Genomic DNA, 27,957 nt, shown 5'->3' with positions numbered 1-27,957 from the left:
ACACCCCTCCCCCAGCTTCTGTGTCTCCATCACTCCTTGGGTCCCTTGGCTTGTAGAAGCATCACCCCAACCTTTGTCTCCATCTTCACCTGGTCTTCTCCTGTGTGTGTCAAGGGGCCCAAGTATCCCCCTTTTATAAGGAAACCAATCATATCAGATTATCATTTTCACTTCATTCCCTTGGTACAGACCCTGTTTCCAAATGAGGTCACACTCTGAGGTTCTGGGGGTTAGGACTTCAACATAACGTTTTGGGGAGACACAGTTCTACACATGACACTCCAATATTCACTTGAGTGCCTTTTTAAGTCCCAGGCACAATCTATTCTGAGAACACTCACTGGCTAATGTTACTAACACAATGTTTCATTATAACATAGGATCTGTTTTTGTAACACAGGACATTGCATAGACAATTTTTGATGTTTCTCTTCCATATTGCAATGAGTTGTGTTAATAGAAATTGAGATTACTTATCAACGTTCATATTATGTTGGTGCTGCTCAAAATAATTATGTATACATTCTTACCGTGCATGTGTAGGACAGCCATCAATGAGGTTTATCCTGTGGGGACATTCTACCAAGTGGAAATTACTGGATTTATGTAGCATTTATTCTTCAGAGATCAAAACGCTAGAACCTTCCAGTGCCTCAGTTTCCTGCACAGTCACAGCAGGGTTACTAACATACAACTGTCTCCCCCAAGACCACAGAGATGTTGTGGTAACTCTAACATTTATCACCCAAGTTCTCATCAGAGGAAAGGCATTTGCACGGAGTATGATGTGTCCGGATCGTTTCATCATTACCCTTGTTTGTCCTGGTTCAGCTGGGTTCTCCTCTGAGTAGAGAGGTACTTGGTTAACTGCAGAACCCTCTGCTTTGTGGAGAGGTTTTTGTAGACCTCGGTGACTTTTCTTTGCGGTATTACCCTTTACATTGTTGTCAAAGCATTTCGTGTGCAAATCAATTGTACCTGTCTACGTAGTGTTCTTTCTTTAGAATCTGGAAGGAAGGGGCAGGAAGATGTGAAGCCCTTTGAAGTCGTAGATGGGTGACTGGGTGGGTGGGACGGGGGAGTGGGCGTGGGTGGGTGATGGGGTGAGGAATGAGGGAGTCGAGAGAAGGGAGGAAGCAAAGGCTCCGAGAAACTGAGGTCAGACTCGGGTCCTGCCTTCCTCGAAGTCCTTCGCATATCGCTCCCAGGTGTGTGTCATCCCGAATGCGCTTGACAGGCCACAGCCGCCTGCTGGCCCCCCAGTCATGTTCTGCCCTCCTGGAGCCAGTGCCTGAGGTTCAGGAAGGCCACGTGGGTCGTCCCCCGCCCCGGGCACGAAATGCCGGTGGGAGCTGCCCTCGGTCTGCTGGGGACACTGTGGTCATGGAATCTTGGCCCTGGAGAGCCTGTGCTGCAGTCCTCAGACCTTATCCAAGAAGCCACCCAGCCCGGGGCGAGGGCACCTGGCAGGGCCTGAAGCTGGACGCCCTTCTCACTTCACCGCCCCAGACCTGCTGAAGGCCGCGTGAGCACGCGGAGGCGCCGGCGCCCAACCTCCATCCCGAGACCCAAGCTCACCGGCGGCCAGAGGACCACTCCAGGCACCTGGCCCAGCGTAAGCCCGCCCCCTGCGCAGGCCCCTCCCCGCCCTCCCCGCCCTCCCCGCCCTCCCCGCCCTCGAGTCCCGCCCTCCCCGCCCTCCCCGCCCTCGAGTCCCGCCCTCGAGTCCCGCCCCTCCGCCGTGGGGCACGCCCCCTTTCTCGCCAGCCTATGGGAGGAGGCTTCGCTCTGCGCTCTGACCCATGGGTGGTACCGGCTGGTCCCGCCCCGCGCCGTGCGTCGGGTTAAACGCGGTCGCGACTCGGAGGGTGCAGGTTCTACGCCATGTGGCGCAGCGGCTGGAGAGTCGGGGACGCGCTGCTGGGGCTGAGCGGCCGGTGAGGAGCGGCGGAGGAGGGGAAGGTGGGCGGGCGCGGGAGGCCACTCCCTCCTGCCCGGGGTGCAGTACTTCAGCGCCCTGTTCTGGGGCTCCCGGGACCCGTCCCCTGGGGCCTCCCCCGTCGCCCCGGGGCCCCTATCCTGGGGCCTCCCCCGCCGCCCCGGGACCCCTCCCCTGGGGCCTCCCCCGCCGCCCCGGGACCCTCCCCTGGGGACTCCCGCACGTGGGGGCCTCTCGCCCAGGGCTCCTGCTCCCACGGCCCAGTTCTCAGCGGGAGCATCCTTGCAGGGCCTGGGTGAGGGGTCCTTTTAGCCCCTCGGGATGGCGGAGCAGCGCCTCCCGTGCCCCCCATCTCCTGAGGAAGGGAGCTCCTGTCCAGTTACCAGGGTTGGGGTGCTGCACCCAGGAAAGACGGGGGGAAGCGGGGGGCGGGGGGGTGGAGCCGGCGAGGACCTGGTCTGACCCCGCTCCCTCCGGGCCTCCAGAGCGGGGCCTGCGTGCAGGTTGTCGGGGCTTTTGGGGTGAAGGCCGCCATTGGTGTGGGTTTGAACGCTAGTAGGAAAGCAGGCGGCGGTTGCGGGGCTCCCTGGGCGTTTGCTCCCCTTTCCCTGTGTGTGGTTGTGGCGGGGAGGCCTGAGGCTATGCACCTGCGCTCGTTTACCTGCGGCCTTGATGAGAGTGGTGCCTCGGGGAGTGGAGCTTTGTGTTTGATGAGTAGATTTACAGAAAAAGAGTGTTTAGTTTCAGTCCACGAGTGAGTGTCATTCCCTTTAAGTTTGTTAAATACCGCAACTTTTTACTTTTTAGAGAGAGATGAATTGTTTAGTTTCATGCAGAGTCCCAGGAATTTGTTTACTTCGTGGTGGAGTTTAGCTGCTCTTGGCCCAGGGGAGGAAGCAGGGGGATGTCTGTTGTTGGGGTGCCCTTGTTGGGTGTTTGGGTTCAAATTCTCTGTCCCATAACTCTAGAATCGGCTAAATCAGGGAGGGGAGTGTTGGTTGTTTATAGAACACCCCCGTAATGTTGCCTGGTATCGAATGAGTCAGTGTTTTCTCTGTGTATCTTCTACGAACGAAATACCTTTGTGAGATGTAATGTTAATGTAGAAAATGCCAGAAAATGTATAATGTAGTGGAGAGAAAAATTAAAAATGAATTGTGTCATCATTACCCACTTTAAGATGATCCCTCACCCATCATAACTCTCCCTCTTAAGTGAAATCCCTCTTCTGGTTTTTCTTTGTGTTTTTACCATCCGTCTGCAATCCTGAGATACAGGCCACCTGACGGGGCGTGGCCTGTTTAGAGTGATGCTGTGTCTGTCCCCTGTGTTTATTTTGGTCCCGCGTCATGTGCCCACATCTTTGATGCAGGTAGTTGTAGTCCATCCCTTCTTAGGATTAAGTGTATCGACTGAATGATCCACAGTGTACGTGTTCTCTGTTGCTGGACGTCTGGGCCGCTGGGGTTTGGGGCTCTTGGGAATGGTGTACGCATTGGTGTGTGTGTGCGTGCACACGCGTGCACCAGGGCGTGAGTGCAGGTCTGCAGGGCACATACGTCCAGGGGGAGGAACGGGTCATCTGAATAAGGCCAGTGCCCCTTCCACAGTCCCCATTCAGTGTGCACACCCAGTGGCCATGTGTGAGCCCCGGTAAAACTATAGACTTTTAATTTTCACCCATTTGGTGGGTATGTAATGAGATTTTACTGTAGTCTGAGCTTATGGGGACACTGTGTTTTGACATGAGAGTTGTTTTTTACACAATTAAGGGAAATTGGTGTCATAATTGTATTATAGTTATTTATGCACACGTACAAATGAGAGGTTTTCAACATTTGATTATTCGTTGATGTTATGAGGCTTGGGTGAGTTGAGATAAAATTGAAAGAACCGTAATGGACATTCATTTTCTGGAGTGTGTTTGGAAGATGCAGGTTTTCACTTCTCTTTGAATACTTCATCACGTGGCGATGCTTTCATTTTGTTGCTGAATTACGTTCACCAGTCTTCCTGCAAATCATGTAATTTTGGTTGCTTCCTTAAACGTAGGGGTGCCAGCCTCGGAGCATGGAGGTGTGGGAGCACCACAGCCTGTGAGAGGGCGCTGCGGTACCGGGTCGGAGAGAAGATCCACAGCTTCACCGTCAGCCAGGTGGGCCCCCCTGTGCTCCTCCTGTGTCAGGTCCCAGAGCAGAGGCTGAGGGGGTTTTCCTGTGGGTCCCTAGGCCCTGGCTCCCTCCTGTTTCACAGCAGGTACTCAAAGGAGGGAGTTTGCAAATGAAGGGATTTTCTGACTCTTAAATAAGTACAGATCCCTAACCCCTTCCCTGAGCCCCTAGACGCCTCACCTCTTTCCAGAGCTTGGAAAGTAAACAAACACATTTTTGTTTCTGAATCAGTCCTTAGTTATGACCCATTATGAAGACTGAAGGCCCCACATCTATTCATGTCAAGTTTTACCATTGACCAGGTTTGCTCCAAACTTAAGCAAAATCTTTCTGTTCTTGAGCCATTTGGGTTTCAGGATTGTAGAAGAGGTGGGCCTACAGGTACGTAAGTTTAGGTTAAAGTGGATTTTATTTGGTTCGTGTTGTGTTTGGCTTAAACTTTCACATGTTTTTTTCTTTAATGCTGTAATTGAAAACGATGTACATCACATAATTGGTTGCTGGTTTCACACTGTGCTTGACACGCTAGTGAAAAAGGCAGGCAGCTCAAGCCACGAGGACTCGTGTTGCACCTGCAGGGCGGGGAACAGGCTGCTGAGGTGCGGAGAGCAAGGGGAGGATGCGGGAGGGGCAGCTGGGCACTGGGTGCTGACGGAGCAGGAAAGGAAAGTGGCCACCTGTCTCCAGGCAACGGGAGTTGGCCCAGTGCGAGGGCAAGGGGTAAGGCAGGGTCCAGGAGCCCTGAGCCACTTAGAGGGGTTCATGGTCCTGGGCAGGAGCATTTGTGAGGCCCCTGAAGACTTTTCAGGGAACTTGGAATTTCTCATACAGTTGTGGTTACCTTGTTCAGAGGCGTGATTCTTTTCCTTTGTTTCAGGTTTTGTAGAAACTTAGTTTATGATAAGCCATGATGCTTGTTGAGAAACAGTTATGGTGAAAGCCGTTCATGAGGCAGACTGGTTTCAAATACCTCTATTACATCTTACAAAGTACAGTCGTGAACTCCAAGCATAACTAATTTCATGGCTGTGATTGTGTGGGCATCAGTAGGCCACTTGACACACATTGTTTTTGTGGCAGGGCCCCTGGAGCAGGCTAGGACACCCGAGTTCTGATCTGCGCCCCGCCAGTATGCTGTCAGCGAAGACAAGCCACTCTCAGGGCCGTGTGGCTGTCACGCTGATGTGGTGCCGCAGTCGGAGAGGGGCCTTGACACAGTTGCTTCAGTACCAAGGACAGTGAAAGTTATGCGACGCTCACACGGAGGGATGGGGACACACACACACACACACACACACACACACACACGAGACCTCCCCTGGCGGGGAGAATGGGTTTGCCTTTGTGAGTGAGGATGGGCTTGCCTTTGTGGGGAGTGATCTGGACCCTCGTGAGGAACAAGTAAGTAACTGGTGGTAGCCCCAGCTCACTGCCAGGAATGCGTAAACAAGCAGAAGCAAAGTGTAGTCCCAAGAGCATCCTTCAGCCGCCCTGCATTTACCTCCCGGCGGGGCTGCTCTCAGCACCCCCAGAGATGAAATGTGCGAGAGAGACGGCAGACGTTCCAGGCAAGAGCCCGTTCTCCTTCAGGGCAGCCTGGTGTGACAGAAGGGGTCTGACTCCAGGCTCTGTGGTCTCGGCCAACTGTCTCATCACCCTGATGGGGTGGGAATGCCTGCCTCCCAGGGTTACTTGTGGCACATTCAGGAAATACTAGTAAACAGCGCTCAGGAGAGAAGGTGGCGTGCGTTGTCCCCCGCTCTGGGGGGATCTTGCCTTCCTCACCTGTGGGCTCTGGACGTGGTGGTTCCTGGTACTGCCTTAGCTTCCGGCAGACGAGCCAGGCCCACAGCTGTGGACGCGGTGTCACCGACGCCTCCTGGATGCCTTTCCAGCCAAGTTGAGCTGTTCCTGTTTTCCTCGTTGGTTCAGGTAACATCTGTCCCCGAGCTGTCCCTGACGGCCGTGAAGCTCAACCATGACGGCACGGGAGCACAGCACTTGCACCTGGCCAGAGAGGACAGAAACAACCTGTTCAGGTGTGTGCTGCATCCCGCGTCAGTCTGGAGTCTCCCTCCTCCACTCCCCAGGGTCAGGTGGTGACGTGACCGTGTGTGGACGCTTCCCCCCTCCCGCAGCGTGCAGTTCCGCACCACCCCCAGGGACAGCAGCGGCACCCCCCACATCCTGGAGCACACGGTCCTTTGCGGCTCTCGGAGGTACCCGTGCCGGGACCCCTTCTTCAAGATGCTGAACAGGTCGCTGTCCACGTTCATGAACGCCTTCACAGGTGAGACGCGGTGCCCGCCCGGGGCTCCAGGGTCTGAGGACTCAGCCTGCCTTCCCGCAGTTTCTGAGATGGGGCGGGGGGCAGGGGGCACCCTGGAGACTGGGGTGGGTTTCCCGTTCTCTGTCTGGAGGACGTTAGAAGCTTAATCCCTTGGGAAAGCCACGTCATGATTGATTGGAAAGCCTGGAGTTTAGGAAAGGTGCATGTGAGGGTTTTCTGGGAAAGGTGACGCCCTTTACTTTGGGGATGATGCAGGAAGCTCAGCCCCTGGAGCTTCGTTAGCGGCGCGGGTGCCGCGCTGTGACCGCAGGAGCAGGGCAGTGATGGCTGGCGGCGGGCGCGCTGCGGGCCACCCCGGCGCCGGGCCTGCCCCCGAGTGGGTGCTGCAGCCTCTGCGCTGATGGCTCGGACCTGCCGAGAGGCTGAGACGGGGCTGAGGTAAGCGTTCCTGCGGGAGCGGCTGTGCTGACCAACACTCTCCCTCTCCGCTGTGTCCAGCGAGCGATTACACCCTGTACCCGTTTTCCACACAAAACCCCAAGGACTTCCAGAACCTCCTGTCCGTGTATTTGGACGCAGCCTTTTTCCCCTGCTTGCGGGAACTGGATTTCTGGTACGTGGTGCTTGGTTAATTGGTCTTTACTTTAGTCATAGAGTCCCTGTTGCCGTGTAATTGCCTGTCACTCTTTAGGCAGGAAGGCTGGCGCCTAGAACACGAGGATCCGAACGACCCCCAGACGCCCCTGGTCTTCAAAGGCGTCGTCTTTAACGAGATGAAGGGAGCGTTTGTGAGTGTTTTCCGTTTTCACGTGTTGAATTATCTTTCTCTGCAAAGTGTTGAACCACAGGCAGGCTTGGTAGCTGGTTGGCGTCTTGCTGTGTCACTGAGCCTCCTCCCTGTGAGAACTGGGCTTAGGGGGCACAGAGCTGGGAGCAGGTGCCGTGGGAGGTGAGCTGGACGGCCTGCCCAGCCGTGGTGTGGGAGCCGCAGTGACCTCTGCCCTGTGGGGGTGCCGGTGGAGGAAGGCCGTGCTCCTGACGGTGCTGAGACCGCGTTTCCCACTCTTTCTTGCCCGAGTGTGCAGTGGGGTTATAGATCTAGTTACATCCCAAGTTAGCGATAAAGACTGCCACGTCAAGTGAGTGTCACGGTGAGGCAGGCCCCGGGGGGGGGGTTTGGTTCCCGGTGCGTATAAAAGTGACGTGTACATGGTTCTGTAGGGCTTAAGTGTGCAGTAGCAGCTCGTCTAAAGAACAGCATACACGTGTTAATGAGCAAGACCTCATCCCTGAAGGACGCGTCCGGGCGGGGTTCTCGTGCGCCATGGGAACACTGAACTTGTGGGGCACTGGTGGGTGTGCTGAACTGCATGAGCAGTGCACACGCTGGGTTTCACGTGGACGTGTGTTTTTACTTGAAGGCAGATAACGAGAGGATATTCTCGCAGCACGTTCAGAACCACCTGCTTCCTGACCACACATACTCGGTGGTCTCCGGAGGGGACCCCCTGAGCATCCCAGACCTCACATGGGAGCAGCTGAGACAGTTCCATGCCACCTACTACCACCCCAGCAATGCCAGGTGACGCCGCCGCGAGAAGCTTCGTGCCATGGTTTGCGTTCCTCACACTGGGTGGCATGCTCCCCTTGAGCTGGGCTTGGAAAGGTTTGCTTAGCAGCTCTGTGCGTTTGGACCTCCTTCAGGTCTGCAGTGGTAATTCACACGCCCAGCAGGGCGAGGGCCCGGCCCTCCCGCCTCCTCTGCGCCCAGCTACGTGCTGAGGGGGTGACGGGAGGCTGACGTGGTCCCCGGAGAGGCGCCCCAGAAGCAGCAGCTGCTTCATTAAACCTCAGATACTTACTTTCTGATGAAGTGCTTCTTTCAGATGTTGCTAATAATAAAATGCTGATAGTCAAGTACTCATTTAAAGTCGTATTTGCAAGACTAGTGTAAGTGTAAAATTTTTAAATTTTAATAAGAAAACTCCCAAGCCTCCAGGAGTATAGAGTAGAACATGCACGTACCGTGTGGCCCCCTCCTTTGGCCGTGTATGTAGACACACGTAGGTGCACGTAGATGTGTGCAAGGACTTTCTCTTACGTAAAGTAATACCATTTTTACATTTAGCAAAGTGAAAAACAATTGATTAAAACCACCTATATCTCAACCCACATTGATTTTCCAGTTGTCCCCAAATTGTTGGGTCAGGTGCGGTCCACAAGCTGCCTTTCCCCTCCCTGTCTCCTAAGCACCCTTTCTGGTGGGATGGTGCCCCCTCCTCATTCTCATGGGCCAGTTGAAGACAGGCCAGGCCCCCCTCCACTTTCTCCCTCCTGGGGCATCTCATCGCCTCTCTGCCATCGACGGACACGCTCCCATGTTTCCTGAGAGCGGGACACAGGTCCAGGGACCGCGTGCCCCCTCGCAGGTGATGGCCATGCGCCTGCAGCTCCCCAGCGAGGAGCCGGGCTGGTGGGGAGTGGGAGCGACTCCCCTCCGCGGAAAGCCCTGCTGCCTGCAGACACCGCCTTTGCCAGGCTGGCTTCTCACATTCAGTGACGACTGTCACCTGCAGTGATTCCTGAATTTCTTACCCATTTACTAGCTGGGTTTCTGTACATTAGCGCTTACCCTGAGGTACAGTTCCCGTGGGAAAGGTGGGGGTGGATGAGGTTTCCTTTGGCTGTGCAGTTTTTGGGGGTAGCATGATGACAGGACTTTTTTAGCTTTGTTTGAATTGTTTCTTTTTTTTTAATAGCATTATGACCTCGTGGAAGTATTTTCATACATTTGTGTACTTAAGGTGTGATCCGATGAAATTTAAAGAATGTTTTCATGCTCACATTGGCCCCACTGTGGCCTAAGGAAGCTCCTTGACGGGCATTCTGTCTTTCTGACAGTCTTTAGTCTTGAGTAACTTCTTCGGTTTCTACCCGGGTCCCAGATCCAGGCTCACCCTGCTCCCGACCGGTAGCGGCCTTTTCTCTGGGGAGGTCTGGGCGGACGCAGGCGGGCACGAGGGGGCCAGGCTCTGCACGCGCCAGGGTACACGCAGGGGCTGTGACGGGATCTCTGGGACACGTGCTCCCGAACCCGAACCCGCAGCTCAGATAGCGGTCTAGTAAAAAGATGAAACTTGTCGTTCTCTGTATCCCCGGTGAGTAATGTGTTATCTTAAAAAAGTATGTGATCTGAAATTTGTAGCTAGATTTGAAGTTTGTGAAATTTTATAGTTTGTTTTGAGTGGATTATTGTGTTACTATAGCTGAGGTCTTAAGTATTTTGATGTATCACTTATTCGGTGTTTTTAACACCTTTTTAGTAGATTCATAATGAAGAGCACTTTTGCCAGAGTGCACTTACTTCATCCCTTTTGTACAATTTGTGTTTTGTTTGAACCACGTCGTGTAGAAAGAGCAGAAGCCTCTGTTTGGCGTTTGTGGGTAAATTAGGTGAGAAAGGTGCTGGTCCCGTGTGGAGACTGGTTTGCTGTTGCTGTTACGTCCTGCACACCCTCTAGCTCATACACAGCCGTCTCTGTGGACTTCTAAGCTTTTAACCTAAAATAGACTAAGACATTCTCAAAATTTCAGGTTCTTCACCTACGGCAGTTTTCCGCTGGAGCAGCACCTGAAACAAATTCATGAGGAAGCGCTGAGTAAATTTCAGAGAGTCGAGCCACACACAGCAGTGCCGGCCCAGAAGCCCTGGGCGGAGCCGGTAGGTGCCGGGGCCAGCGGTGTCACCAGGCCTCGGGTGTGTGTGTTCGTGGGATTTTCAGGTGCTGTGGGCTCTGCTGTGTCATTTGGAAGGGAAGTTAAACTAGCGAGAAGTGTCCCGTGGACCGTTTACGTCAGGTGACCTGTGCTCACGCACCCTGTCCCCTTCCAGAGGGAGTTCCAGATCGCGTGTGCCCCCGACCCGCTGGCCCAGGGCTCCTCGGGGCAGACGACCGTCAGCGTCAGCTTCCTCCTGCCAGAGTGAGTGAGTGTGGGGCGGAGGGTGAGGCTGCGGGAGCCCAGCAGGTGAGGTGTGGGGTGTCTCGCAGCGTCTGGGATGGCGTGGGTTTAGCGTTAGGGTCGGGGATGCCTCTGTGCGTGAGAAGAGCGCTGTGAACTCTGGCCTTGAGAAGACATTGTTCTCGCGGGACTCTAACCCCAGAGGCCTGGGCCCGCGGGGCGTGTGGGCAGGAAGGGGTCCTGCCGCGCAGGCTCTGTCCGCCCCCTGCAGCTGCGCAGCCAGACCACGTGGCCCCGTTTCCTCTGTGCCTCTCGTCTGCATGTGGACGGTGCGCTCGTATTGAAGCAGCCCATGGGAGTGCTGGGCGCCCTGTGCTGCGATGGCACTCGGGGTGCAGCTGTGTCCCCTTCGTGGTTTGGGGCCGCCAAGATCCCAGCTTATGAGAGCCTTGCAAATCAAAAACTGCTTACTCTCTTTACCCACGTAACTATTAAAATCGAGGTTGAAATGCAGTCATTTCTAGTAGAATTTCAGTTCTGGGGGGAAATAGTGTTAATTTACTAGTGATTTTAATGATGGATGGTAACCATTTCCCTTTTTTCCTTGCACCTTCCTTTTTATAAACAAGCATCACTGACACGTTTGAAGCCTTCACGCTGAACCTTCTGTCTTCACTCCTCATCAGTGGCCCCAACTCCCCCTTCTACAAGGCCCTCATTGAGTCTGGACTCGGCACAGACTTTTCTCCTGACATTGGGTACGTTTTATTGCCAGGTCAGATCATTGGTCCATGATTGAGGGCGATTTTGGCATTTCACAACATTGGGACGCATTCTAGGTTGTCCCAGCTGGAGAAGGGCTCCTGGCAGCTCGTGGGTGGGGTCCTGCAGGGTCCCCATAGTCACAGGGCAGCCCTCTCCCCACCCCAGCCATGGTTCCAGGACAGGCTGTTATGTCCCCTGTGAGGGGCCTTTGGCAAAACAAAACCCAACAAGGTAGCTCTTCCAGAATCTTGGCATGCTGCTGCCTGTTTTAAAAGTCAGGCCATTAAATGTTCTTTAAAATCTCAACATTTTGTAAAACTCTCTACTTATTCTGCCGTAACTCTAAAATTTAAATTGTGAGTTTTAGAAATGTTAAAAGGATGTGAGTGTAAATGTGACCCGTCGTATCTGAGCAGCAAATACCGAGGACACTGCTTTACTGGCTTTCTTGGTGGGGCGGGGGAGCCTTGGCCACTTCCCGTGGAGGATGTGATCTCAGTAAGACACCTCACAAGCGCGTGATGGAGGCTGTGCAGGTAGTGACGCATTTCCTGCTTTGGGGCCCAGGTACAATGGCTGCACACGGGAGGCCTACTTCAGCGTGGGCCTGCAGGGCATCGCCGAGAAGGACGTTCAGACGGTCCGGGATATCGTGGACAGGACGCTGGATGACGTCATCGAGTACGTGCAGGGCTGGGCTGGGAGCCCCCTTCCCCGTGCAGGGGCAGCGGGCCGCTCTCTACCAGGTCACAAGACACACGCTCCTCACGGCAGCGGCCTGGTTGTCCAGAAGTGTGGATTTCTTTTCCACATCGCGTTCTTGGTGTTTCTGTAGGAATGGATTTGAAGATGACCGAATTGAAGCGTTACTTCATAAAATCGAGATACAGATGAAGCACCAGTCTGTCAGCTTTGGACTCGCCCTGACGTCTGTGTGTATTTCTCAAACACCTTTCTCTTTTTTTGTTACCTTTATGATTAGTAGTTCTTGAAAATACAGATTGTTATTCACAGCACCTTTCATTTGAACCTTGAAAACGATGGTGTTTTGGATCTGACATAAAATGACTGTTAATTTAGGTTTAGGGTACATTGCTTGTCTTTTTACTAGCTTACTTCATTAGCTTTTCAGGGTCTTATTTTTTAATAGATTTATGCAGAGTGCTTTAAATGGATAGGGATTTATGATGACTGTTCGTAATTATATTTTCCAAAAAGTAATTTTTAAACCTATGCTTTTTAATATGTTAGAAAAAAAATCACATAAAATGAGTTTAGTTTTTCTTCTTGTAGCCAAAGAACAACTTAGTTTTTGTTATGAACAGTCACCCGTGGTATTTTAAGTGTAGAAGCTGAGGCCTTCATGAAAAGACAGGCTCAGGTGTTTGCTGAGTTCACGCAGAGTCTGCGGGTGACGGGCCTCGTGTTTTGGCCCCCGCTGCAGTACGTGGCTTCCTGCTGGAATCACGACGGGGACCCCGTGGAGCTCCTCCAGCTCGGAAGTCAGGTGGCTCGGTTCCGGACGTGCCTGGAGGAAAATCCAAAGTTTTTGCAAGAAAAAGTCAAACAGTATTTTAAGGTAAGAAAATTGGCGAATTTACGTCTGTAATTTTGAAGTTGAATTTTTGACAGTGAAGGGAGCATTAGGAATATAACCTGCGTTGTTAAGTCCGTTTCTGTTATAGGTAGGTGACAGAATTTCTTAATTATTAATTAAAATGTAAATGGTCATATTAGCTTTCAAAGTCCTGTTTTCCAAATTCTTAGGCAGGTTGGTTTTTTTTTTTTTTTTTTATGAACTTTTATTGTGATACAGTTGACATACAGTAAACTGCATATATTTAAAGTGTACCGTTTGATATTTTTTTTTCTTATTAGTAATGCACGTATGGCAATCCCAATCTCCAGCAGGTTGGTTTTTATAGGAATAGATGCGTGAATTTTTTTGTATGTGAACGTGTGTGGACGTGTGTGTGATGGAACACCTGCCCGCATTTTCCTTCTGTTTTGTTAACGGAGTATGTAGAGTACGAGACGCGTCTCGGAACGTGTGAGTGTTCCGGTGGTTTTACCAGGGAGCCCTCTGGTGCTTGCTCGTTGTCTCCACAGGCTGTGGGCCTTTGTCTCTGGTGTGTGTTCCCTGGTGGTCGGTCGCTGATAGGCCAGGGTGTCGCCTGCTCCCCCTTGTGTGGGGAGGGGGCAGGTACGACCGTCCTGCGGTGAGGGGGCCCGTGGTCCTGCGCACCAGCGTTTGGGGCCATTCGGCCGGCAGTCTGTCTGAGTTATGAGTTGTTTTGCATGCCACGCGTGTCGTGCTGTAATTCTCCCACTCTGTGTAGTGTCACAGGTGAGTCGTTTGTGTGCCTGCGTTTCTAGCGGCTGCAGTAAATCGGGGGCACGTTAAGTCACCTAACAATTTCACGTTAGGTCAACATCTATTTTGTCCTCATAATTTATAAAATGCGGAGTGGAGAATTTAGTTCCAGCCTTCGAGAAGATAACAGTATAATGAAGACTAGATAAAAATTATTTTATTGTATGTTATCTTCAATTTAGACTAAAGCCAAAGGTTTATAATATTAAAAAGTGCAAGCAGTTTCTGTGTCCAGCCAAGGTGTAAAGGAATGTTGAATGTCGATGCCTCTGTGGTGAAGACATAGTAACCACAGTGATTGTGTGCGGAGGTGACGGCCGCGGCCTGTGTGGACCGCGTGGCCCCTGCAGAGTGTGTGGCCCCTGCAGAGTGCGTGGCCCTTGGGCCCTCCACACATAGCCCTTTGGGGCGAGTTCTGTCGTCGTGACCTTGTGAAACGGGAAAGCAGAACTGCAGGGCCGAGAGCACCCTGCCCGAGGCTGGCTCCGTGCTGGACTTGTTAAAATCTTATTTTAACTTGGCTTTTTTGTTGCAGAACAATCAGCATAAGCTGACTTTATCGATGAAACCAGACGACATGTATTCCGAGAAACAGATGCAGCTGGAAGCAGAGAAACTGAAGCAAAAGGTCAACTCCCTTTCCCTGGAAGACAAGCAGCAGATCTACAAGAAAGGTCAGGCCTGGGCCTTGCCTGCCTTCACCTGCCCCGCTGGGCTCTGAATGACGTGTCGTCTCAGCCCGCGATGCGCACGGGGGCCTGCAGAGTCCTCTGTGGGGGGCAGTGGCTCTACCCCAGGAGGACTGACTTGTTCTCAGGAATCCACCCTGTGGTTCAGCAGGAAAGGCAGGAGAACTGGAAAGAGGGGGCTGTGTAAGGGGCATTCATTTTACAGATTTTATAGCTGCCTTCTCTTTACAGGGGGTGTCATAGGCCACTGAGTGTGTGCTGTGTGGCAGTGCGTAGTGAGCTGCAAGCGGGCCCCGTGGGCAGTGTGCGCGTGGGTTCAGGAGAGGCACGTGTGGCGGGGGGCACAGGCCTTGAGCTCCTCACGGAGCCCCCGGGTCCCTGTGGTGCAGGCGCTGTGAACACAGAAACGGGTCTGGAGTGTCTTCCAGTGCTAACCTGCACTGCCCGTGAGCCCGGTGTCCTACTCCTGAGCGTTTACCCAAATGAAGCGAAAGCATCCGTCCGTGCGAACTTGAACTAGCCTCATCTGTATCCACGGTGTCCATGGGGAAAGTGCTACTCAGACACAAGGGACCAGAACGTGATACGCTCGGTATCCCCGAGCCTCGGAGGGGGAACGGGGGGGAATCCTGTGCTGAGCGCAGGTAGGGGCACAGAGGGACGCCTGCTGCCCCAGCTCCTTCACAGGAAGCCCTGGAAATGAGCGCTAGTGACAGTCTGGCCAGGTGGGGCGGCAGGGATTGCCTGCGGGGAACCTCCATTATGCGGTTGTCACAGCCCAGTGGGTGGTGTCTTTAAAGGTGCGAATTTTATCCTATGCGATTTATATGTTAGTAAAGTCTATTAGTATATGAGGGTGAGTCCAAAATTACCCGAACTCTGGCTGTAGATTTAGAGAAGTTTTAATATAACCACAGTGCAGATAATTTTGGACTCACCCTTGTATATATACACACAGTACACACACGTACATATACCCCCCCCACGCCCCCCAAAAAGTTGGCTGGGACTCATGAAGAATTTAGCAGGCTCGTCAGGAGGTGGAGGGGACTTTAGGTGAAAAGTAATCCATTTTGATCATGCTGTTAGTGTCAGTGTGTGGCCTATTTATAATCTCCGAGCTCTTCTCTAGACATACAAAGAGTTACTTTAAGCTCGTGTGTAAATTTTTTAATTGAAGTACAGTTGATTTGCAATGTTGTATCAGTTTCTAGTGCACAGCAAAGTGATTCAGGTGTAGATTCTTTTTCAGATTTTTTTCCATTATAGGTTATGAAATATTGAGTAGAGTTCCCTGTGCTGTACAGTAGGTCCTTGTTGATTATTTTATACAGTCGTGTGTATCTGCTAATCCCGAGCTTCTAGTTTCTCCCCACCTCTTTCCCCTTCCGTAACCATAAGTTTGTTTTCTATGTCTGTGAGTCTGTTTCTGTTTTGTAAATAAGTTCATTTGTATCGTGTTTTAGATTCTACATATAAGTGGTATCATGTGATATTATCTTTCTCTGACATACTTCACTTAGTGTGGGAATCTCTGGGTCCATCCATGTTGCTGCAGGTGTCTTCCATAAATTTAACATGCTGATTGTGATTAATGTGATAAACTTCTGTTTTGTGAGTGCCAGTTGACAAGTTCCATCTTCCCTTTTTTTTTAAGGTTTTTTTTTCCTGTAAGTTTATTTATTTGTTTATTTATTTATTGGCTGCATTGGGTCTTTATTGCTGCGTGCGGGCTTTCTCCAGTTGCGGTGAGTGAGGGCTCTTTGTTGCAGAGCACAGGCTCTAGGCACATGGGCTTCAGTGGTTGCAGCACATGGGCTCCATAGTTGTAGCACACAGGCTCAGTAGTTGTGGCGCACGGGCTTAGTTGCTCTGCGGCTTGGGGGATCTTCCTGGAGCAGGGATCGAACCTATGTCCCCTGCGTTGGCAGGCAGATTCTTAACCACTGCACCACCAGGGAACTCCTAAAAGTATTGTTTTTTGATTGAGGAATAACTGACATAACATCGTAATAATTTCAGATGTACCACATACTGCTTTGATACATTTGTGTATTGTGAGATCATCACACAGTTAGTCTAGTTAACATCCATTACCACACATAGAATTTTTTGTCTTGTGATGAGAACTTTTAAATTCTATTGTCTTAGCAGTTTTCAAATTTACACTACAGTATTATTGACTTCAGTAACCGTGGTGTACATTCCCCTCCCCCACCAGGGACGGACTTACCCTGCAGACTTGTAGCCTTGACTCCCTTTGTCCGTTCCCACCCCCTCCCCCACAACCACCAGTCTGTTTTCTGTATGTATGGGCTTGCTTTTTTGTGTTTTTATTTTCTAGATTCCACATATAGGTGAGATTCTGTCTGACTTATTTCCCTGAGCATAACACCCTCGGGGTTCATCCACATTGTTGCAAATGAGGGGATTTCCTCCCTCCTCCCGGCTGAGTAGTATTGCATTGCGCTGTGTGTGTGTGTGTGTGTGTGTGTGTGTGTGTGTGTGTGTGTGTGTGTGTGTGTGTGTGTGTGTGTGTGTGTGTGTGTGTGTGTGTGTGTGTGTGTGTGTGTGTGTGTGTGTGTGTCACATCTTTTTTTTACCCATTCATCCGTCGATGGACATTTAGGTTGTTCCCAAGTCTTGGCTGTTGTAAATAGTGCTGCTGTGAACATTGGGGTGCGTGTGTCTTTTCATATTAGTGTTTTTGTTTTCTTCAAATGAGTAACCAGGAGTGGGATTGCTGGGTCGTGTAGTTCTAGTTGTCATATTTTGAGGAACACCACAGTGTTCTCCATAGTGGCCGCACCAATTTACCTTCCCAGCAGCAGTGCACAAGGGCTCCCTTTCCTCCACAGCCTCACCAGCATTCTTATACATCTTGTCTTATTACTGTAGCCGCTCTGGCAGGTGTGAGGTGGTGTCTCGTGTGCTTTGATGTGCATTTCCCCGGCGAGTGACGTGCAGCACCTCCTCCTGTGTCTGTTCGCTGTCTGTGTGTCTTCTTTGGGAAAATGCCTGTTCAGGTCCCAGCCCATTTTTAATTGGATTCTTTGTTTTTGCTATTGACTTTTTTTTTTTCAACCTCTATTTACTTTTCATTAATTTATTGTTATTAACTTCTGCAGTATATTGGGTACAGTGAAAATTTTTTAAAAATAATCACCATAAACTACAGATTCTCAAAGTTTTTCTCACGTGACATCCAAGTACAGTTTACATACCATAGGACTCCCTTGATAAGACATGATTAATATTGTCCATTGCCTGTCAGAATTTATTGGTTATTTGCTATATGAGAGGATATGTTTCAGTGTACTATATATCTAAAATCATGAGGTACGTTTCCATTTTTAAATAGCATACACTGAAGAATGGCATACCAATGACTTTCTAATGCATTTTTTCCCACAAAAATAATTCTCAAGAATTTGTTTCTCTGGAAGCATTTAAACTATTTAGTCTTCATCTGAAAGTTTTTCTCCATTGAATTTATTGTGGAAAAAGAACTACTGACTTCTTTAGTAATTCTGGATATTAGCCCCTCTCCAAGTAATACTTGATTTGCAAATATTCTCCTGCTGTGTATCTGGCCTTTCCACATTGTTGACAGTTTCCTTTGCTATCAGACGCTTTTTAGTTTGATGTGGTCTCACACATCTCCCGTCTGTGCTCAAAGCCATTCATGTCACAGAAGGGAATTCCACACCTAAGCACAGACCGTGCGTTCCCTGAGTTGTCAGGTGCCAGGTCTGGCCGTGCAGGTGTGTTGTGTTAAGAAAACCTGTGTGTTCCAGCCAACACCTGCCCGTGAGGGGGTGGAGGCCCTGTTACAAAGCGTGTTTCTGTCTCCCAGATCACTGCAGAGTCCCTTAAGTAGGACACAGTACTAGTGCCTTTACTGTCACGTCAAGTCAGTAAGTCTTGAGTGTGGACTTAAGTGCAAGGAACCTGTGAATCAGGGTCCAGCCTGGAGATAAGCACCCATGAGAAGTGGGAATGGGAGATTAGTTTATTGGAAACGTCAGTCTTCCAACTTGGGGGCGTGTGTGACGTGTGAAGGGTCCCAGCCGAGCCGTTGGGAGCCTGTGTGGTGGAAGAAGGGTGCTCGCGGCCTCTGCTGCCCCGACACATGGCATCCTGAGAGGAGCAGCTGGGCCGGGGCCAGTGGGCGTGTTCTCCAGGACAAGAGTGGGGGCTTTCTCAGGCCCAACACAGAGAATGGGGACCTGTCTGAGGAGCAGGGGTTGGGGTGCTCCATGTGACTGGGTGGGGAGACAGCCAGGTGGGGGGGCTGGAAAGTGCAGGGGATTCTGCCAAGTGCGGGGAGCCTCCTCTGGGCTCCATGGGGCACAGGTGGGGACCTGTGATTAGCTGCCCTGAAGCCCCTCCTCAGGCCTGGGGGGTGAGGTGACGCAGGGAGCCCTGACGGGACTTTACCCCGTGACGTCTGCCAGCTGTGGCCAGGGGCTCCCTTCCCACAGGCTGCACGGTCTGTACAAAAGGGGCGTCTCTCCTCCGGTCACATCAGTGGGAGATCAGGCCCAGAAAATGTATGTTACCCATTTTTATGATTTGTGAACTTTATGTGATTACATAAGCATATTGCTGAGATTTGTGGAAATGAAATAAGAATAAACAAACGCACAAGTTAGTAAATTTTAATCCACTAGTTCAGTCTATAGTAGACAGTTTGGGGAGAGGAGGGGACACTGCTTCTGAGTGTCCCACCCCGCCCCCGGTGAATCTGTCCTTTTAGGTGGTTGAGAATGAGATTTAGGGGAGCGGGTGGTTACGCTTCTGAGTCTGGTTCCCGGGAACCCTCTGAAGCAGCGCTCGCGTGGGAGACGCTGAGTCTGAAATGAGTCAGCGAACAGGAGCTGAGCCAGGCGAGACCTTCCGAGGCCCGTCCCGGACGTTCGTGCCCCCCTTTCGTCAGGTCTGGAACTGCAGGCCCAGCAGAGTCAACCGCAGGACGCGTCGTGTCTGCCTGCGTTGAAGGTGTCGGACATCGAGCCCCGCATCCCGTTCACGGAGGTGGAGGTGGCGCTGGCAGGTCGGTGGCGGGTCCAGGTGCCCGGCTGGGGCTTAGGCTACGTCTGTGCCCGCAGGAGGGGTCGCCGGTGGGTGTCGTCACGGGACGTCTGAGCCCCGTTCCTGTCCTGCTCAGAGACGGCGGACGTGGACTGCCGGGGGGGGGGGGGGGGGGGGAGGGGGCTGCATGTTTCCCCAGGGGCGCCCACAGGGCTGAGCCGTCGGGGGCCGCCGAGGCCCCGGGTTCCACTGTGTGTGTTCACGCAGTTCTCAAGGGCACGGGCGTCCTCTGGGCCCCTCGTCCATGCCCACTCTGAGGCCCAGTCGGGCAGGGGTCCCGAGGCGCCCGCAGCGCCAGGTGTCGCGTCGTGGGGCGCGGAGGGGGTGGCGGCCGCTCCATCCCGGCGTCCCGCCCACACCCGTGCCCGGCACTGGCTTCTGCTGGGCGCGGGAGACGCGTGTGGTGCTGCCGCCTCTCCTCGTGGCCGTGAGCTGACGTCGCTGCCCTTCCTGAGCAGGTCTGACCGCGGCCGTGCGCCCTCCCTGGTTCCCGCGTCTAGCCGGGGCTCGGGCTGTGGGGAGCATGCCTTTGGCTCACGGGACGCGTGTGCTGTCCCGGCCCGCCCGCTGCCGCACTGATGTCTGCGTGCGCGTGCACACGCGCCTCCTCTGGCCCAGGCTTCCTGGGGGCGGGGTTAACGTCCTGCTGATGTTTAACCCCCTCGGGCTTGCCCACCAGGGACGTTCACTGTGTTCGTGGGAAGAACCAGTGAAATAACTTGTCGGTAGATGCCTTGGTTCCTCCGCGGGTTCAGGGCACTGCGCCCGGGAGGTGACACTTAGAGCACACAGGAGTGCCCCGTGGGTCATCAGGGTCCTCGGGTGTGGGGACGGGACTTGTTGGGGGGTGAGTGGTGTTGGGGGGGTGGTGGAAGTGAGGTCACGTGTCACGGGCATGGCCTGCCAGAGACCCCGGCCATACCCAGGAGGCTGTGGGGGAGGGCGGGAGGGCTGCTGGACTGCTGGGTGGTTGGAAAACGCCAAGCACATTCTTGCTCTGCTCTCGTTCTTCAGGAAGCAGGATTGCTTGGTACTGAAGACTTTGAGTTTTGGCCATAATAAAAGCACAAGAGGGAAATTTGTCTGAACTATAGCAAATGAATAGGGGTTTTTGCTAATATAAAACTTAAACCTCCGTCCTTGAAAAGCTTTTAGCATTTTTAAAACATTAAATGATGGTTACATGACTAAAATTTTCCTGATAAAAATTATAAACACGTGCCTCGGTTCCTGCAGCGGGGGACACGCCCATCCAGTACTGTGCGCAGCCCACCAACGGCGTGGTCTACTTCAGAGCCTTCTCGAGTCTCAACACCCTGCCCGAGGAGCTCCGGCCCTACGTGCCCCTCTTCTGCAACGTCCTCACCAAGTAAGAGGCCCCTTCTGGGGCGAAGACACGCGTGCCAAGAGCTCTGCATGTCTTCGTATGTTCGTTCGTGGGTGCTTTCTGTGTGTGTATTGCTTAGTGCATCAGTCATCACTCTTCAGTGAGTCATTTTAATTTTCAGATCCCGTAGTATTGTCACAGTAAGGCGGATGGTGTATTTGCTGAGCATTTTCCTTACAGAAATCACACTTTCTTACTAAAATACAGCACATTAAAATATTTACAAACGTCGAGTGCAAGGTAGCACAAATACAGCTCTCTCAACAACTGAGTTCCAAGATTATGAAGAGAATGGTGATTTTCATCAGAAGACGTGAGCCTCTAACTATGACGTTAGGCCTGGGGTCACCCCCAGAGGAGGTGAACCTTTCCCGAGTCCTCTGCCCTTTTATCAGGACTTCCACAGCAGCGTGGATTCAGGACAAGCTCCGTTGTCACCTTGGGCTTGAGTTAGTTCTTTGGTTAGGAACAGCGATCAGAATGTGTCCTCCAAAAGCATCATCTGTGTTGAAGTGACTTCTGTTAAAAATGCAGAAAGGCTCGTTCTTCAGATTTCACCCCAAGATGACCTGAGTGGAGCAGCTGCAGCGTTTGGGGGGAGGGGAGCAGCTGCTGGGTGGCAGCACAGTGGGGGGGACACGTGGGAGGGCTCCCTGCGCGGGGGACCTGGCCGCCCCGGTGACCAGCCCTAACCCTATCTCCCTGCATAGGTTGGGCTGTGGCGGCCTCGACTACAGGGAGCTGGCCCAGCAGGTGGAGCTGAAGACGGGGGGCCTGGCCGCCGCCCCCCACGTGCTGCCGGACGATGCTCACCTCGACACCTACGAGCAGGTAGCCGTTTGCTCTGCGCGGCGGTGGGGGCCGGCCTCTCCCGCATCTTCCTTTCTTTTAAGTTACATCATAATGAATTCTTCACTCTTTCTTCTCTCATGATTTAGGGTGTGCTCTTTTCATCTTTCTGCCTCGATAGAAACCTGCCAGACATGATGCGCCTGTGGAGTGACATATTTAACGAGTAAGTGTCTGCAGCGGCATACGTCCAGGGTCTTCGGGGTCCTGAGTGCCGAAGCCTCCCCCCTCTGCGGGTTGCTGGTTTCCGAGTCTGACCCCACCTGTGGCTCCTGTGGGCGCGTGGCGTCTGCAGGGACGTTTGCTTCACTGAGAACTGGCACTCCACAGCTTCCCTGCTGTCGGGGATGTGGCTGGGCCCCAGGAACTCACCTACTACCTTCCCTTCCTCTGCAGCCCCTGCTTGGAGGAGGAGGGGCACTTCCGAGTGCTGGTGAAGATGGCGGCTCAGGAGCTGTCCAACGGGGTCCCTGACGCGGGTCACCTCTACGCGGCCATCAGGGCGGGCAGGACGCTGGCACCCGCGGGGGACCTGCAGGAGACTTTCGGGGGGATGGACCAGGTGACGCGCTCAGGGCCGGCCGGGTCTCCAGGCTTCGTAGTAGGTTGTTCCTGTCTCAGAAAAGCTCATGCAACCTGGCCGAGTGTCACGGGGAAGAAGTGTTCTCGCTCACCTTCCTCTTTCCGGCCCGCGGCCCCTCCCCCCCAAGCCAGGCACGTGCAGGTCCCATGCGAGCACAGAATGGGGACCCGCCCCGGCCCCTGGGGACCTGTGTCGGGGCGTCTGGTCCAGACCAAGGCCCGTGTCTACCTGTCGGTCCTCTGGCACAGGTGGCGCTGATGAAGAGAGTTGCGGAGGAGACAGAGGCCGGGCCCGCCCTGCGGAAGCTGCAGCGCATCCAGGCGCACGTGCTGAGCTGTGACAGCCTCAGGTGGGGCTGCCGTTTGTCTGCAGGCAGATTTCACCGTCCTGTGTCAGTGAGAGCGGTTTTTAGATGCTTTTCAGGAAGAACGCTTAGTGAGGCTGCAGAATCGGTCCTGGGCTCCAGATGCTGTAACAGGGAAAGAGCCCTTCTGTACGGAAGTGGAACGAGTATCGTGGGAGGTGGGGAGGAGGGCAGGCCGGCTTCACCTGGAGCCGCGGGTGCACTCCCCGCCGAGAGTCAGCAGCGAACCTTCCATACACGAGCCTCAGTGAGACCCTGCCACGTCCGCGTGCCCGAGGCCATGGTGAACGTGCAGAGGTTCTCATGAGAATAACTGCCACTAGTTTGGGGTGAATGCCCGGCAGCTCAGCCTCTGCACGTGGCCAGCCTCCAGCGCAGGTTGTGACCCGAATGGGCTGGGGGGCTGGCAGCACCCGCCTCACCGCCAGCGCCAGCGCCACCGCCGGAGGTTAGCTTGCAGCTCCCTCTGCGGAACACGCCCCAGGACCTTGGCCCGGCAGGCTCTCCCGGACCATCTGGGTGGCAGGAGGTTGGGGGCCTCTGGCCAGCAGAGCCGGGGCCCGGTTGCTGGGCCTCCCGTGCACACACAGCCGGCGTCTCGGGGGACATACCCACAGGGACCTTCTGTTTCCTTTGCAGGTCTAGGGTGTGCAGTGAGAACACATGTGCAGAGCAGCTGGTCTAGAGCCTAGGACGTAGTTAGTGTTGTTGTCATGGGACCTGCTGTTACTTGAACCAAAGTAGACTCAGGGTTTGTGGCCAAAAAGAGAAAGGATGTAACTTTTCAGTATCCTGTGTGGTTGATGCAACTTTATATGATGGTATCTCTGATTCTGTAGACTTTAGAAGAGCCACTCAGAAATGTTTTTTGAGAGTGTGGCAGTTCTTTGGCTACTTACACTTTTCTACTTTAATGACCGGTTCATTCTCTTGGAGACAGTAATTACGTTTTCAGTCTCTGACACTTGCCCTGACGGCATGGTTGGAGATCTGTCCTCCGCACCCTCCCCGTCCTCAGGAGAGCAGAGCTTAGCAGAACCAGCTGGTTAGTGGCTGTAAGACACTGAGATGGGAGACTTTTTCATACCCAGAAACTACGTGGCGAAGGAAGGTGGCTGCAGTGTCGCCTCGCTTGGCTAATATTTTGTTCGGGTTTTGTTTTTACATGTAAACGTTTTTTACACTTTTGAGCGTTATTTGGTGCGTGATTTATTTTTGTCTTAGTTACACGAAATGTAAACAGTCAGGGTGAGTAATGGTTTTCTGCACGTCCACTTTTTAAACAGGTGCTCCGTGAATGCTACTCCACAGCAGATGTCCCGGGCGCAGGACGCGGTGGAAAGCTTCCTGCAGAGCCTCAGCCGGAGTAAGAAGGAGCGGAAGCCCGCGTGCCCGCACGTGGTGGAGGTGAGGCCGCGCCCCGCCCGCAGGCCTGCAGACAGGAAGTCAAGCCCTGTAGTCTGGCCTTTGGTCCTGTGCCCCGTCGTCACTTGCGCCCTCCCTGCAGCAAAGAGCCTCCTGATGGGAGGACCACGCAGGCTGGGATGCACCCACCCTGCAGCCTGAGCCCTCGGGCAGCTGTGCCCGGAGGCTTGTTGGGACCTTGCCTGCTCCTGTGACTTTGGGAGTGTTCTCATTTCTCTTGGAAACATTTTACTTTCAGAAATCTGCACCTGAGGCATCCGGCGGGCGCTCCGGGGTCACGAGGAGGCTGGTGACGGTGAGTGCCTTCTGCTGGTGCCCTGCCCGCTGTGCGTCCCCAGCCCCTTCCATCACAGCTGGGCATCCGTCGGGTGTAGGACCACCGGGTGCTGTGTGGATGCCTCGTGTTCAGTCCACCTCTGTTTAAACATCACGGCCGCGTGGGGTCACTGCCCTCCCGTGGGCCCCACTGCCCCTAGGCTCTGGCGGCCAGCTCGTCCTGGGGGGGTGACCCGACAAGGTCACACTCACTGCCCTGGGAACGGTGTGGCGTGAGATGGCCCCTGGGGAGCTTGGGTCGGGGATGGGATCGTTCATCTCAGTTCTAAGGTGAGGTTGTGCGGGACAAGGTCGTTACCTGTGGGGACGTGGCTGGTGCCGCCCAGGGCATCACGGGGACGGGTCTGGGTACTCGGGGGCAGCTGGCCCCTGGGCCACAGGGGGGTGACGCGGCCTGGTCTCTGCCCCCAGGACCCCACCTTCAGGCCCTGCCAGATGAAAACGCACTTCCTGCTCCCGTTCCCGGTGAACTACGTCGCCGAGTGCGTCAGGACAGCCCCGTATGCTGCCCCGGACCACGCCAGGTGCGGGGGCGCAACGGGTGTGGAGCAGGTCGGGGGAGGGGTCTGCGCGGGACGTGTGTGCCCAGCGCAGCTCCTGGCAGTGTGTTGCCGTGGGCGCAGCCGTCACTCTGCCCGGCTCAGCAGTGGCGCGGGCGTCTGTGGTAAGGAGAGAGATGTAGGTTTAGAGACTGAAGCAAGAGGCTCCTGCCCCTGGGGGCTGGGGTTAGAGGTGTGTTTTCTGCTCTCTTGCATTTTATAATTTCCCTTATGTAACAAATAACAGGTTTCTGAAAAAAGATGCGTGAAGGGTGGACCCCCCCTCCCTGGGGCGCAGAGCCTGTCTGCACAGGGTCCCCCGTCTCCAGGAGCCTTGGCTTCGCACCTCCACTCACATCCCCGCAGCCAGGGTCGCCCTGCTCTGCTGTGGGGCTGGGGGGCCGGCGGGCGCAGTGTTCCAGGACCATTGGGCTCTGCGGGGCAGCGGGCGGCGCTGCTTAGGGTGGGGGCGTGGGGGCGTGGGTCCCGGATAGACGCTCACCCTGCTAGAGTGTGCTTTCTGAGGGGAGACACCTCGCGTGCACACACATGCGTATGGGCCGGTGTGGGGTTTAAACACGTGACAGTCCACGCGTTTGCCTGCGCAGTGGAGCCCACACCGCTGAACGTGCGTGTCACAGCAGGGGGGGCAGGAGGGACGTCGCTGCCCCTCCCCACCTCCCCCCGTCATCCTAGCCTCTGGACGCTCATCTTCCTCAACTCTTCTCCTGAAAAGAGGTGGTGATGCATCCGTCACTGTATGCGGTTTTCGCTGTGTGTTACTCTGTGATACTCAGTGCGGCCCTGCCAGCCGCGCTGCTTTTAATCTGCGTTTTTCATCTCTTCAGTCTCAAGATCCTGGCCCGCCTGATGACGGCTAAATTCCTGCACGCGGAAATCCGGGAGAAAGGCGGTGCCTACGGCGGCGGCGCCAGACTCAGCTACGGCGGGATATTCACGCTGTACTCGTACAGGTGCACCAGGCCAGCCGTGTCCCACGTCCTGCACGCTGAGCGAACTTCAGAAACACTGTTGCCCGTTTTCACTGGGCCAGCGTTTGACCACACCCAGCAATGTCCTTTCGGCTACAGGCCTTAGGGCCAGCAGGAGGGGACAGCACACCCTTGGCCTTACGTAGCTCTGGGGTGTGGGAACCCGGGTGTGTGGGAGGTGACACATGGGGAGCTCTCCAGGGCTGGGCTAGGGCGTCAGGGTCCCAGACTCTGCTGCCCTCGAACATCTCTATTCTGTGGCCTGCTGCCTGAAGGCAGGACGCCGGCACCTTGGGGAAGGAGGGTTTCTTTCTGCCCCCGGTGGCCTCTCATCCCATGACACAGGCTAGATGCAGGCCTGCAGGGGCCGCGGGTCTCAAGGGACAGAAAAAACAAGGCATTTCCCACAGGACGGCCTGGGGACCGCATGCCTTTGTGAATGAGGGGCCTTGCCTGGCAGCTTTTTTGGCTCAGGGGAGGACCCCGGAAACTGGCCCCTGGGGTGATCAGTATACTGTCTGGGTGCATCTGACATGCAGCTTCTGGTCCCCACCCTGGCTCTCCTGTCCTGGGTCAGGGACCTGTAGTCAGAGCTCTTGTGGCAAAGTGGGGTGACAGGCCGGGTCTCCAGGGAGAGTGCCAGGGGCTGGTGCAGCCACATGTCACTTTCCAGAGTATTGGGCTGTCTGGGCTGTGTTAAAACAGCCGTTAACAACCCCAAAGTGTGGAAGGACTGAAGTCGTGCCTGCTGTTCCGTCTTCTTGCTGGTAAACGTGTGACTCCTGGGTCTCCAGGGACCCGCGTTCCACGGAGACGCTGCAGTCCTTCCTGAGGGCCGTGGACTGGGCCAGGTCTGGGTGGTTCACGCAGCAGGACATCGACGAGGCCAAGCTCTCTGTCTTCTCCGCCGTGGACGCGCCGGTGGCTCCTTCAGACAAAGGTACCTGGTGCAGGGCCCGCACCTCGAGCCACACAGCTCCCCGGGCTCGCAGCCTCCTCGAGACCGTGCGTCTCAGCCGACTCGGGGAGGGCAGCGCTGCGGCCTCTGGCGGCAACGGGGCTGTAAAGGGCCGCAGTGGCCGCCTGCTCCCCACCCCATCACCTGTGCTCACTCAGGCCTGGACCGCTTCCTGTATGGCCTCTCGGACGAGGTGAAGCAGGCGCACCGCGAGCAGCTCTTCGCCGTCCGCCACGAAGACCTGGTCGACGTGAGCAACAGGTGAGTGGGAGCTGGTGGCAGCATACAGGCCCTGCAACCCCGCAGCGTCTGAGTGACCCCCGCCCACCTGCAGGTACCTGGGCGCCGGGAGGAGCACACACGGCGTGGCTCTGCTTGGACCAGACAACGCGAGCATCGCCAGAGACCCGTCGTGGATCATCAGGTAGCAGGTGACCCTGCCTCCGCAGGACCGGCCCAGCCCGAGGCCTCGGGACACTGAGCTCTGTGCTTTCCTGAGCCTCTAAGTTATTGTTTCTACAAAACCCTTGATCATTTGTACATATGATCGTATATGTGATATATATATATATATATATACATCTCTCATAAGATTTTGCCTGGCAGGTCAGAGGAGAACTTCCTTCCTGAAGGAGGAAGTGGAGTCTTCACGAAGAAATGAATTGCAGTAATCATGCACTAAAGGCCAGAGATGCACAGATTATAATTTTAAGACTTCCTAATGCTATAAATGCTCATTTTACTTACTAATCCTGAATATGTATTTTAAAAATAAAAGGTGACTCTGACCTACCTGTGCGTTAGTCATTTTCAATGATTTTCTGCTGAGGGCCTTCATGGGGAAATGCATGAGCAAAGGGACAGAGAGGTCCTGATGTCTGCGGGGCCTCCCCAGCGCCGTGGGGCGACGGGGCTGTGGGTGCGGTAGGTGTGGGGGTCAGGCCTGGGGGATGCGGGGCGTGGACTCTGGGATCTGACTCCTCCCCCGCGAGGCTCTCGGACAGCGGAAGGCGCCAGCCCTGCTTGAGGGGAACTGAATTTCCCTCCTCGGCCTCCTCCCGGGTCACAGCGCAGGGCAGGGTGCTCTTCTCTGCAGACCCCGAGGCGCGCATACACCGCCCCCCCCCCCCCCCAGCCCCAGGGCATCACCTTACCCGGCACCCTGGTCCAGGGCTGTCCCGTGTGCTCGGCGTGGCGTGTCACCCATGCATCTGCCAGTCCGCGCACCGCCTCTGCCCTGCC

The 27,957-nt window shown here is 54.3% G+C and overlaps 1 protein-coding gene across 3 annotated transcripts; it reads left to right on the top strand.

The window, feature by feature from the left end:
• Window positions 1-1,855: 1,855 nt before the first annotated feature.
• Window positions 1,856-27,499, top strand: PITRM1 (pitrilysin metallopeptidase 1). Of its 3 annotated transcripts, XM_057731728.1 has the most exons (27): window positions 1,856-1,937; window positions 3,992-4,094; window positions 6,043-6,149; window positions 6,249-6,400; window positions 6,899-7,013; window positions 7,092-7,188; window positions 7,822-7,982; window positions 9,995-10,121; window positions 10,293-10,381; window positions 10,990-11,118; window positions 11,693-11,806; window positions 11,961-12,057; window positions 12,570-12,704; window positions 14,035-14,173; window positions 19,128-19,244; window positions 20,519-20,651; window positions 21,380-21,500; window positions 21,608-21,684; window positions 21,915-22,080; window positions 22,350-22,450; window positions 23,752-23,872; window positions 24,129-24,185; window positions 24,638-24,750; window positions 25,614-25,739; window positions 26,552-26,697; window positions 26,874-26,976; window positions 27,050-27,499. In XM_057731728.1, the coding sequence occupies exons 1-27, from the start codon at window positions 1,885-1,887 to the stop codon at window positions 27,141-27,143; spliced, it is 3,093 nt and encodes a 1,030-aa protein (XP_057587711.1). In that variant the 5' UTR covers window positions 1,856-1,884; the 3' UTR covers window positions 27,144-27,499. The 3 variants fall into 3 exon arrangements, with proteins under 3 accessions (XP_057587711.1, XP_057587712.1, XP_057587713.1); XM_057731729.1 differs by lacking the exons at window positions 1,856-1,937; window positions 3,992-4,094; window positions 6,043-6,149; window positions 6,249-6,400 and adding an exon at window positions 6,797-6,838 and having other exon boundaries at window positions 6,943-7,013; XM_057731730.1 differs by lacking the exons at window positions 1,856-1,937; window positions 3,992-4,094; window positions 6,043-6,149; ... (2 more) ...; window positions 7,092-7,188; window positions 7,822-7,982 and having other exon boundaries at window positions 10,084-10,121; window positions 10,293-10,385.
• Window positions 27,500-27,957: the final 458 nt, after the last annotated feature.

The sequence above is a fragment of the Hippopotamus amphibius genome, chromosome 4, assembly GCF_030028045.1.
Source record: "Hippopotamus amphibius kiboko isolate mHipAmp2 chromosome 4, mHipAmp2.hap2, whole genome shotgun sequence".
NCBI classification, from domain to species: domain Eukaryota; kingdom Metazoa; phylum Chordata; class Mammalia; order Artiodactyla; family Hippopotamidae; genus Hippopotamus; species Hippopotamus amphibius.
The sequence above is the reverse complement of the archived record's forward strand: the minus strand, read 5'-3'. Positions and strand labels throughout refer to the sequence as shown.

What these genes read in the sequence shown, in the direction of transcription:
- PITRM1 (XM_057731728.1), top strand. Translation starts at nt 1,885, where the DNA reads ATGTGGCGCAGCGGCTGGAGAGTCGGGGACGCGCTGCTGGGGCTGAGC. An exon ending in GACAGAAACAACCTGTTCAG is followed by an intron (nt 6,150 to 6,248) that starts GTGTGTGCTGCA and finishes CCCCTCCCGCAG; the next exon opens with CGTGCAGTTCCGCACCACCC. An exon ending in TTGCGGGAACTGGATTTCTG is followed by an intron (nt 7,014 to 7,091) that starts GTACGTGGTGCT and finishes GTCACTCTTTAG; the next exon opens with GCAGGAAGGCTGGCGCCTAG.